Source organism: Bos mutus, chromosome 2, assembly GCF_027580195.1.
Source record: "Bos mutus isolate GX-2022 chromosome 2, NWIPB_WYAK_1.1, whole genome shotgun sequence".
Taxonomy (NCBI): domain Eukaryota; kingdom Metazoa; phylum Chordata; class Mammalia; order Artiodactyla; family Bovidae; genus Bos; species Bos mutus.
In genome coordinates this window covers 108,796,107-108,808,169 of record NC_091618.1, presented here as the reverse complement: position 1 = coordinate 108,808,169, position 12,063 = coordinate 108,796,107, and the positions used below count along the sequence as shown (strand labels likewise).

The 12,063-nt window shown below is 39.7% G+C and overlaps 1 protein-coding gene across 1 annotated transcript in view; it reads left to right on the top strand.

Moving 5' to 3' along the window:
* The window catches only part of ABCB11 (ATP binding cassette subfamily B member 11), an 80,590-nt gene that overhangs the window by 16,651 nt on the left and 51,876 nt on the right, over nt 1-12,063 (top strand). Inside the window, exons 6-8 of the mRNA XM_070360738.1 lie at nt 284-455; nt 4,112-4,236; nt 6,458-6,632. Coding sequence (XP_070216839.1) covers nt 284-455; nt 4,112-4,236; nt 6,458-6,632 — 472 coding nt within the window. The remainder of the gene's footprint in view (nt 1-283; nt 456-4,111; nt 4,237-6,457; nt 6,633-12,063) is intronic.

The window sequence follows — 12,063 nt, the reverse complement described above, 5'->3', positions numbered from 1 at the left end:
AAAAGAGACAAATAAGATGGTTTCCAAAAGCCTTTGCCTATTTTGAGTAAACATCAGTTGGGAAAATTGGATTAAAGGCAAACTCCCTTGGCTATGAGGGGAGAGACTTAATGACCTCCCACACTACGGCAAATTTTCCAAGACATGAGAAGCTACTAAGTTTCCCGAGGGTAATGGGATACAGAAATGGGAGCATTTAGGAAAAAAAAGGTTAAACTTTCTGGGAAAGATATTTGAATTGACCAAATTCAGTTTTAGTGATCAAAGCCTCTTTTGTTTCTAGTGATATTAACAAGGTCAATGATGCCATTGCTGACCAAATGGGTATTTTCATTCAGCGCATGACCACGAGCATCTTTGGGTTCCTGATGGGATTTTACCAGGGTTGGAAACTGACCTTGGTTATTATCTCTGTCAGCCCTCTCATTGGGATTGGAGCAGCCATCATTGGTCTGGTAAGAATGTCTTCTCACTTCTGTCCTTGGAAGACTTTTGCACTGAGAAACAGCCAAAAATGTGAAACTTGTTTTCCTTCTCCTGAGTGTGTTTAGTTAACATCATTATCACTACATTGATTTATTTTGTTTGATTATTACTCAGTATCAAATAACATGCACATATATTATTATATCAGTAATAGTAAAAATGTGCTTAGTCACTCAGTCATGTCTGACTCTTTGTGACCCCAAGGACTGAAGTCTGCCAGGCTCCTCTGTCCATGTGGATTCTCCAGGCAAGGATACTGGAGTAGGTTGCTATGCTCTCCTCCAATAATAACTGTATTAACTGGACATTTACGATTTTGCCAGGCATTATTAGGAGCTTCATGGACACGATCTATAATTTTACAACAATCTTATAAAGTATTAATGCCATTTTAAATATAAGAAACAGAGGCTAAGAGAGGTAAAGGGACTTTTACAGAACTGCACAGCCAGCAAGAGACAGAACGGGATTCGAATTCGAGGAAGCCTGATTCCAAATCCCCACCCACTGTCTAGTGTACATATGGCTTCCGTGGTCTCCCAGGTTTAGATGCTTCCCTCAGAAAGACCCAGCAAATACACCTGGATCAGTAGCAAGCACATACAAGAGATTTCTGCAATCACGCTGTGTTCTCCATCCCGTGTGATCAGTTTCAGAGAGGTATCTGACCCATTCAGAGAAGTATCCCTATCAGTTTCCATTCCCCAGGTATGCAAGTCAGGAAAAAGTGTAGGTGTAGGAACTTGGGGTCATCCCCCCAAAAATACTCCCAAAGATTGAGAAATTATTTCATTTTACTTTCAGAGCAGTCCTTTGAGATAACACATCATGGGATCTGGCACACTAATAATTTGCTGTAAATGAGAATAGGGTTTAAGTGAAAAACCGCACACATATTCACATCACTGAGCAACAGGTACCAATCTCCATGACTATATTTTCTAGCAAAATATTCTTTACCCTCCACTGGCTATATTACTCAAACACATCCCAGGTAATACAGAGTGACAATAGCAAAGAGCTCACTCTACTTAAGTAGGTCACCACCTGGCTCTATCACTTGGCTCAAGAAAAATATGTTTAACCTGTCAAATGTCAGTTTCCTCCTTGTTAAAATAAAGTTAATACCCCCCAAAGTCATTGTGATGACTCAAGGCATTATCCATGTTATGTACTTAGCACAGCAGGCACAGAACTAATTGCTAAAGAGATATTAGCTTTTATTTTTTTTCTCAATCTACTGAGTCATGCAAGCTTTACAACAGTTTTTCCTATCAAATGCTTTCCAGTGGCACTCCAGGAAAGCTTCAACTTTTCCAGCAGGTTGTTGGGGACTCTGCAAACATTTGATTCAGCATTTTCCCCCCTAAATATATTTAATCTCTTACTTCAAACCCACCATAGATTAATAATCACCCTTAAATGGCTCATGTGTCACATTTTAACATGTTGGAGACCAATAACATGGCCTGGCTTACTTGGTCTCAAATAGGCTCAAAGCACAGTTTCTCTTGTCATCTCAGTGTCTATATTTCAACTTCTTGTAAATGTGTCACCAATTTGGAATGTTGTAGTTCTGCACTGGTTTCTTCTTGAATTCAGGTCTGTGCATGTTTATGTAAAATGATGTGAGCAATTTTACAAAGCTCAATTCACAAGCAGAAGAGAAAAAGGTGGAGGGGGCAATGTATGACATATAAGAAATGATTGTGGGTCTTGTATGCCTTTTCTGACTTTTATATTTACTGTAGGAAACATGATATTGCCAATATGCATCTTTTAAGCTTCTATATCAGTTTAGCTGGGGTATTAAGAGATTCTTTAATGTGACTCCCTGGTGGGTCAGATGGTAAAGAATCTGCCTGCAATGCAGGAGACCAGGGTTTGATCCCTGGGTTGGGAAGACCTCCTGTAGAAGGGAATGGCCACCCACTCTAGTATTCTTGCCTGGAGAATTCCATGGACAGAGGAGCCTGGCGGGCTCCATGGGGTCCATGGGGTCGCAAAGAGTTGGACAGAACTGAGCGACTAACATTTTCACTTTTCATTTTACAATAAAAACTGATAACATTTGCAACTACTTAATTTTCTCATTACTATGCTACCTATCAGCTTCTCTGGTGGCTCAGTGTTAAAGAATCCACCTACCAATGCAGGAAACACGAGCACAATACCTGTGTTGGGAAAATCCCCTGGAGAAGGAAATGGCAAACCAATCCATTTTTCTTGCCTGGAAAATCCCATGGCAGGCTACAGTCCATGGGGTCTCAAAAGAGTTGGACACAACTTAGCAACTAAACAACAACATGCCACCTCTATATATTTCAGAAGTACATTAGAAGAGGATTGTGGTAAAAACTGCAATGGCATCCATACTAACCAAATTCATATTTTAATGTTGACAAAAATATTCTCACTTTCCTTTATTGTTGACTTTTCAATCTTGTGAAATAAATATACTGGAATAAAATACTACTTGTATGCTAAAATTCTAAGATTTTGTTTGATAAGATTCTTGCTGCTAAAAATTTGGAAAAACTTGGAATATAAACTCCCTTAGTCTGGGTACTATATATACTTTTAGATTTCTGAGTCAGTTAATCTTTCACAACATTTGTTTTCTCCCCTTCTTGTTTCTTAACCTGTGTCAGGGAATTCTTTTGGTGGTTGATTCTAACTAGGACTCCATTCAAGTCCAATTTTAGAAGAAGTAACTTGTTTACTATTAAGGGCAATGTCTTTTTCTTTCCTTTTGTGAAAAGCAAACCTCGTTAGTTGAACCCCTACAGTAGAGTCAAAGTGGTGTAAGTTTTCTCCTTTGGAATTGCCTCTGTGTATCATATCATGTTTTTGGCTGCTCAGAACCTCTTTCTTATTCTATATTCTAATCAATATGATGCCTGCATGGTCCTTGGTCTTTGTATCTGGTGTTTGTAAACTATAACATGGCCTTTGGCCAATAGTAATGAAATGTGACAATTTGACTTGAAAACATCATTAATATGATGACTGAAACACTATGGTCCCACAAAATGCCCTATCTGGGACTTAATCTGTGAGAGTTTTTTTGAAGCTGACTTTTAATGGAATTATTTTGATATGTCAACAAACATCCATGAATGAGGCTTGGTGGTGGCAGTGGTTTAGTTGCTAAGCCTTATCTGACTCTTTTGTGACGCGGTAGACTATCGTCTGCCAGGCTCCTCTGCTCCTGGGATTTCCCAGGCAAGAATATGGGGGTGGGTTGCCATTTCCTTCTCCAGAGGATCTTCCCAATACAGGGATTGAACCCGAGTCTCCTACATTGCAAGTGGTCTCTGGCATTGCAGGTGGTCTCTGGCATTGCTGGTGGTCTCAGGCATTGCAGGTGGTCTGCACTGCAGGCAGATTCTTTACCGACTGAGCCACCAGGAAAGCCCAGATGAAGCTGGAAAGCCCAGGGAAGCCCAGATGAGGCTTAACATGGCTCAAACTTGGACCAAATTCTTTCTTTCGTAAACACTGTCCCCGTGGGAATCTAGTTTTGTCTTAAGCCATACCACGTGTTTACTCTGCTAAATACACCACTGAGTGACAAGGTGACTTATCTGGTCTTCACATTTTGTTTTCTTCTTTTGGATTTCAGAGTGTGTCCAGATTTACCGACTATGAATTAAGGGCCTATGCCAAAGCTGGCTCAGTTGCTGATGAAGTCATATCATCTATCCGAACAGTGGCTGCTTTTGGTGGTGAGAAAAAAGAGGTTGAAAGGTTAGTTAATTGAGGGACTTCCCTGGTGAATCAGTGGTTAAAACTCCGAGCTTCCAATGCTGGGGCTGTGCATTCTATCCATCCCTGGTCAGGGAACTGAGATCCCATATGACTCGTAGCAAAGCCAAAAAGTAAAAAAAAAGGGAGTAAGAAATAAAAAGAAAGAAAGAAAAGCTAGTTAATTGAAATGTCTGACACTTCCTTGGAGTTTGTTGATCTGCACACTACCCTGAATCTTCCCCCATTTTGTATAAAGTGGCAGATTCACCTTGCTAGGGTACCCGGAGGGAGCTTTTGTTCAAGAAGTAGCTAAGCAAAGTAATGAGATTGGTGAAAACACTTACAAAAGACTCCCAAACCTTTAGCTCTGTGTTTTCGAAGATGATGTAGTTGGTGGTTTTTAAAAAGTGATTTTAGTTTGGATACTTACATCAAACTCTGATGATGTGTGTGTATACACCCCACACACACTTCATGCCAATCTAAACCACTGTCTTCTGCCATTAAGGAAAAACTTACAAGATTTAAAATGCAATTCTGCACATTTTTATTGAATAGCATTTTATTCAATGTGTTTTACTTAGCTACCGTAGGCTCATTTGAAGTCCAAGATTTCCATTCAATCAAACAAAATTTGACATTGATATATTACAGACCATCATTCTAGGAGATAACTGTTAATACATATCAAAACCTAAATGGCCAAAACAACACAACTGTTAAAACTTTGATTTTGTTTATTTTTCCATTTATTTAGTATTTATTGAGTGTTTATCAGGTTCTAGGTACTGATTCTATAAAATAGCCACCAACTTAATTAAACTCTTATTTCATATGTTATAGATCTAGCATGATCACATTCTCAGTTGCTACCAAATTCACCAAATGAAAAATAAAATAGGATTTACACTATCTAATTCGGAGAAGGCAATGGCACCCCACTCCAGTACTCTTGCCTGGAAAATCCATGGACAGAGGAGCCTGGTAGGCTGCAGTCCATGGGGGCGCTAAGAGTCAGACACAACTGAGCGACTTCACTTTCACTTTTCACTTTCATGCACTGGAGAAGGAAATGGCAACCCACTCCAGTGTTCTTGCCTGGAGAATCCCAGGGACGAGGGAGCCTGGTGGGCTGCCATCTATGGGGTCACACAGAGTCGGACATGACTGAAGCAACTTACACACTATCTAATTATCCTCTTTTCTTTTTTCTCTTTTGCTTCTTTTGGTTGTTGAAAAATCAGTTTACCTTATTTCTCATAAAAAATTTCAGTAGCCCATTTCCTCCACTATGAGAGATATTATCTTTCATACCATATGACTTAATAAAAGAATTCAAACTCAAATAGTGTTGCAGTGAAAAGTAAAGAAAAGGAAGGAGTTTTTTTCTTTTTCTTTCCTGAGGACAAGAAGATAAAGAGAACAGTGAGAAGACCTGAACAATCCTAGTTTTTTTTTTACTTTAACTGCTCCAAACTCTGCATATCTATAACTAAGTTTGCTTTTCTGCCCCCTTACTCTGCAAGAGTTACATATGGCACCTACTATCCTTTGCTTACCTTCGCAACAGCCTCTTCCCCTTGTAGCTCTTGTATCAGGAGGAAGGCCACAGAGCCAGGGAACTGCCAAACTCAATTACTGGGTTATTGACACTAGCTTATGTTTTTGAACAAGATCCTAACACCTTTGTTTCTCATCACTGGCTCCTGACTGCAAGCCCTCATCTTATATAAGCCCCTAGACTCCTCATGGAGGGGGTCACAGTTCTTGAGGCATGAGCCTACTGTATCACTCTCTCTGCTGGCTGAGAATTAAAGGCAGCTTTCTATTTCCTCCAAACTCCGTCTCTGTATTTTCTTATTCAGCTCCAGTCGGCAGACAAAGTGACGATTTTGGCCAGCAACAACAGTACTGGATCTCTTATGTCCAAATCTTTTTGTTGAAAATTCTTTTCTCCTGGGGGCAAAACTTGCCCCATCGTACTCATCCAAGAAGTCATCAACTATGAGACTTTCTTAGGCATCAATACATTGTCAATGCCAGCTTGAAACAAACTTTAAGCAACTACACAGATGTGATTGTTGTTTTCTTTCCCTACAGCTGCTCTGTGTTTGAAGTGATTTTATTATCATTGATTAAAACCACTGCATTGTGGCCTGTTTTAAACATTTTAACTTAAGCTGCTGTTGCTAAAATAGACTCAAATGTTTTCTCTTCACAGGTATGAGAAAAATCTTGTGTTTGCCCAGCGCTGGGGAATTAGAAAAGGGATAGTGATGGGATTCTTTACTGGATTCATGTGGTGTCTCATCTTCCTGTGTTACGCGCTGGCCTTCTGGTATGGCTCCAAACTTGTCCTGGATGACGAAGAATATACACCAGGAGTTCTTGTCCAGGTACTTCCATCTTGATGACCTAGACAGAACATTTCCTGCCTGTATGTAGGACAAGTCCACAGAGAAGGCATTTGGTTTATTCCATTAGTGTCTGAGAGAGGATGGCCTCAGTGATTTGATGGAGTCCATCTGCAGATACAAGCAATACTTGTGACTTTCATAGTAAAGGGATGTTGAGCATTTGAGTTGATAAGAGAGGATGGCCTCAGTGATTTGATGGAGTCCATCTGCAGATACAAGCAATACTTGTGACTTTCATAGTAAAGGGATGTTGAGCATTTGAGTTGATAAGAGAGGATGGCCTCAGTGATTTGATGGAGTCCATCTGCAGATACAAGCAATACTTTGACTTTCATAGTAAAGGGATGTTGAGCATTTGAGTTGATAAGAGAGGATGGCCTCAGTGATTTGATGGAGTCCATCTGCAGATACAAGCAATACTTGTGACTTTCATAGTAAAGGGATGTTGAGCATTTGAGTTGATAAGAGAGGATGGCCTCAGTGATTTGATGGAGTCCATCTGCAGATACAAGCAATACTTGTGACTTTCATAGTAAAGGGATGTTGAGCATTTGAGTTGATAAGAGAGGATGGCCTCAGTGATTTGATGGAGTCCATCTGCAGATACAAGCAATACTTGTGACTTTCATAGTAAAGGGATGTTGAGCATTTGAGTTGATAAGAGAGGATGGCCTCAGTGATTTGATGGAGTCCATCTGCAGATACAAGCAATACTTGTGACTTTCATAGTAAAGGGATGTTGAGCATTTGAGTTGATAAGAGAGGATGGCCTCAGTGATTTGATGGAGTCCATCTGCAGATACAAGCAATACTTGTGACTTTCATAGTAAAGGGATGTTGAGCATTTGAGTTGATAAGATTTGCAATTTAATGCTTTTCAATCAATGGAAGATTTTCTAGCTGTAAAACAATGATTTTTCTAACTGAGTCCAAAACATAATATGCCATGAAAATGGAAAGTCAGAGATCTCTCAGCTAAAAATTAATAGTTTATGTGATTGAGCTTAATAATAGCATGAGATATGTGCTGGACATAGTTGTGAAATAAAATGAGTTACTAAAATATGAAGTCAATAATACCCTCAACTGAACAGATAATACAGGCATATTTTATTTCTCACTTGCAGTGTAGCCAAGCTATAGCTAATGCCTTGGCTACTTTAATTTCCAATATCTTTTCAGTTGTTCTTTCAAGAATTAATTATTGGACATCTACTATATGCCAGATTAATACAAAGTGCAGAGGATTCAGTAGTGAGCAAAAGAAGTGTGATCTTTGCCTTGAAGGAATTTACAGTTTAGTGGGGGAAGGTGAGCAATAACTAAATAATCACATCACTGTGTAATGACAATGGTGTTATATGCTACAGAGGACAGGACCCTCAACTGTGAAGAGCAGGGTAACCAGGTGTGGCTGGGGTCAGGGAAAGCTCTTCCTCTTGCTTGCTATCCCCAAATCTCCCCCCGCTGCCACCTTTATAGCTCCTGTCCTTGTTCAAGTTCTTAACTGGATGGCACTCCCCCAGTCAGGTGTTCCATGATCATCCAATCTTTTTTTTTTCCTTTTCTTGGGGCTTCCATGGTGGCTCTGTGGTAAAGAATCTGCCTGCCAATGCAGGAGACCTGGGTTTGATCCTAGGTTGGGAAGATCCCCTGGAGAAGGGAATGGCAACCCACTCCAGTGTTCTTGTTTAGGAAATGCCAAGGACAGAGGAGCCTGGCAGGCTGCAGTCCCTGGGACTGTATGGGATCTTTAGTTTACAAGGCTTTTATTTATTATCATCATTTTTTGGCTGTGCCCTGTTGCATGTAGAATCTTAGTTTCCTGACCAGGGATAGAACTTAAGTTCCTTGCAATGGGAGCTCAGAGTCTTAACCACTAGAACACCAGGGAAGTCCCGTCATCCTATCTTTTATTCTCTTGCATGTCCTGCTGAACTTTTCCTTTAGAGTCCTTGAATGCATCCGAACACTTGCATTTACTTATATTTGTTCCAATCGTTCCCAACTTCACACAGTAAGCTCCATGAGGTCAGGGAGGTAAAACAAGAAATATATGTTTCATTTGGTCTGTTGATTATTCAATAAATTATATTAATTTTAAAGGCATGCAAGTGGTTTCATATAAGATTTAAAACAAATTGGCTCCAGATTCTTGTAGGACAGGCATAAATTAAATAACACAAAATACCAAAATCTCATATACCAGAAATTTGCTAGCCAGAAGACTGCAATTTGAGACCTACTGCTTTTATATAAATACATATTTAGGGAAAGTTGACAGAGAAGGCACTAGCAACCCACTCCAGTACTCTTGCCTGGAAAATCACATGGATGGAGTAGCCTGGTAGGCTGCAGTCCAGAGGGTCGCTAAGAGTTGGACACGACTGAGCGACTTCACTTTCACTTTTCACTTTCATGCATTGGAGAAGGAAATGGCAACCCACTCCAGTGTTCTTGCCTGGAGAATCCCAGGGACTGGGGAGCCTGGTGGGCTGCCATCTATGGGGTCACACAAGGTCGGACATGAGTGAAGCGACTTAGCAGCAGCAGCAGGGAAAGTTGAATAGAAATTTTATTTGCAAATAGAAATGATTATTAGAGGCCAGGCTATAATCATTCTAAGCCACTGACTTTATTTCATAAGAACCTGATAATACACTAAGAATGATTTTTTTTAAATGTGTTTATTTATTATTTCGCTGCACTGGGTCTTCTTTGTGGCACATGGGATCTTCAGCTGTGGCACGTGGACTCTTCGCTGCAGCATGTGGGATCTGGTTCCCTAACCAGGGGTTGAACCCAGGCCTCCTGCATTGGGAGCTTGGAGTCTTATCCCCTGGACCACCATGGAAGTGCCATTAAGAAGGACTTTATAAATTTTAGTTTTTCTTTTAAAGATAAACAGTTGGCATCACTTGAACTTTGTTTAAAAAAATTAAATATGATGAATCATGTTAAAATGTTTTGTAAACCTGAAAGGGATAGCATAGATGGAAAGTGTTACTATGATTATAATTTAAACACTTAATAACTTTAATACAGCTTTGCACATTTGAAAAGCCAGTGAAGCTACTGCAGTTCTAAAATCTGACTGTAAAGTCTTTTTCTTTATTGACCTAATGACTCTTAAGAACTTTCAACTTTATCAAACCAAAAATACCTGTAGTTGACTTCAGCAGCTTGTATCTGCTCATTCTGCAGAAAGGCATTCACTGAGAAAAGAGATTCTTCTTATGATTCCTTGACTGTGAGTAGAGGAGAGAAGTGTTCACAAATAACAGTTTCAGAGGGAATAATGAGAAAATGGTAAATTGAAAATACACAATTCTGGTTGGAACCATTGGATTAAAAAAAAAAATCCTTATTGAATCTCTCTAGAAAAGATCCAATTTTATGGTTTTGTTAAAAGATAAATTCAGGCATATTAAAATTTTTAGGAGTTTATTTGAGCAAAAATAATTCCAGTTGGGCCCACCAGGAGTAGCTAGAGGGGTTCTATTAATAGAAGTTAGGGAAAAGACAAACAGAGAAGAGAAGAGCAAGAAGCAAAGCCAGGAAATTATTTGGCTGGCTGTAGCTTAAGTAATTGCCTTATTTTGTTGTTATTTTAGTTGCTAAGTTGTGTCCTACTCTTTGTGACCCCATGGACTGCATGCAGCATACCAGGTGGCTAGATAGCATCAGCGGCTCAACGGACATTAATTTTACCTAACTCTGGGAGGTAGTTGCCTTATTTTGGAAAGCCTCTTTGGCTGTTTGTGATTTAGCTTTGTCCTTAGGTTTTGATTTCTTAGCCTTGAGGCATTCAGGCTTAGGTTTTGGTGGCTTACATAACCTGCTAAGGCATTAAGGCTACCTCAGTCTAATGGCAACCTTGTTTAACTCATTTAACAAGTTTTCACCTTCAAGTTTCCTGCCCAGGGAATTATAGGCTACTGTATACCTTCTATAAGAATTCCTTCTGTCAACGGATATTTTTTGAGTACTTACTATGTGCAGACATGATATGTAATATGTCTCTTAACTTTTAATCATCAGTTACTAACCTCACCTCTTACTCCTTGTAAGCCACCATTTATATCTTAAGAAATTTTTCTTTGGGAAGAGGAGAAACATTCTTTAACAGTATGATTGTTGGTAAGCATTCCCTTTCTGGTTCTTTCTCTTTCTGTCTTGCATGTGCATGCACTTTATTGGCCATGCTCTGAGCTGTGAACTATTAAGGCTGAGTTTGCATGAGCTGAGTGTTTTTAATCCACTAAACTAATTAACAATTAGGTTAATCTAACACATTTTGTGATGCACAAAATCATTATTGGCTGCATGGTAATTGGGCCTAAATGGTAAGTAGTTCACATAAATGGCTGTAATTAGTATCACTTGTACATAGACAAAAACCGCACTCTGTGATCTATTACAAAAAAAAGATAAAAGGGAACTGAATGGTGCTGAAGTCTGCTCTTTCATGCCCCTTTTAAGTTTCAGGACTCGGTAATGAAAAAGTAACAGCAGTAATAGAGAGGAGCATTATTTAGTGTATACAAGGTGTCAAGCACTGAGTGAAGTATTTAATATAATTACCATGTGTAATAGTCACAACTTCATTCTGTAACTGATGCCATTATGCCACCACTTAAAAATGAGATGGAGCCACGAGGTGAGAATTATATGCCAAGTAGCAGAGGGTGGGATCTGAGCCCAGATTTCTGTGATTCTGGGACCCAACCCATTAAGCACTGTTTTCCTGTTTCTGAATCTCTTCCAAAGCGCCACAGATTTCATTTTATTTATTTAATTGAAGTACAGTTGATTTACCATGTTGTTTTAGTTTCAGGTATACAGGAGAGTGATTCAGTTTTACATGTATACATATATATATATATATATATTCTTTTTCAGATACTTTTCCATTATAGGTTATTATAAAATATTGAATACATTGATAGTTCCCTGTGCTATGCAGTAGGTCCTTGTTGTTTATCATTCTATATATAATAGTTTGCATCTGCTAGTCCCAAACTCCCAATTCATCCCTCCCCTACTCCCCTCTCCTTGGTAACCACAAGTTTGTTTTCTGTGCACAGATCCCCTCTCCAGCATAGCACACTCACAGATACACTGTTCCTCAGAGGCTTCTTTTGCCCACCTTCTTCCCATACTAATGTTTACAGGGCTAAAGACTGTGATATTTGGAATGAGAGATGGTGGTCTACCAGGAGATGTGCTAGCTCCTGCAATGGTATTAGTGCATGCAATGCAGGAGACCCAGATTGGATCCCTGGGTTGGGAGGATCCCCTGGAGAGGGGAGTGGCAACCCGCTCCAGTACTCTCATCTGGAGAATTCCATGGACAGAGGCACCTGGTGGTGGGTGGAGGGGGGTGGGGGCGGTGTACCAAAGAGTCAGA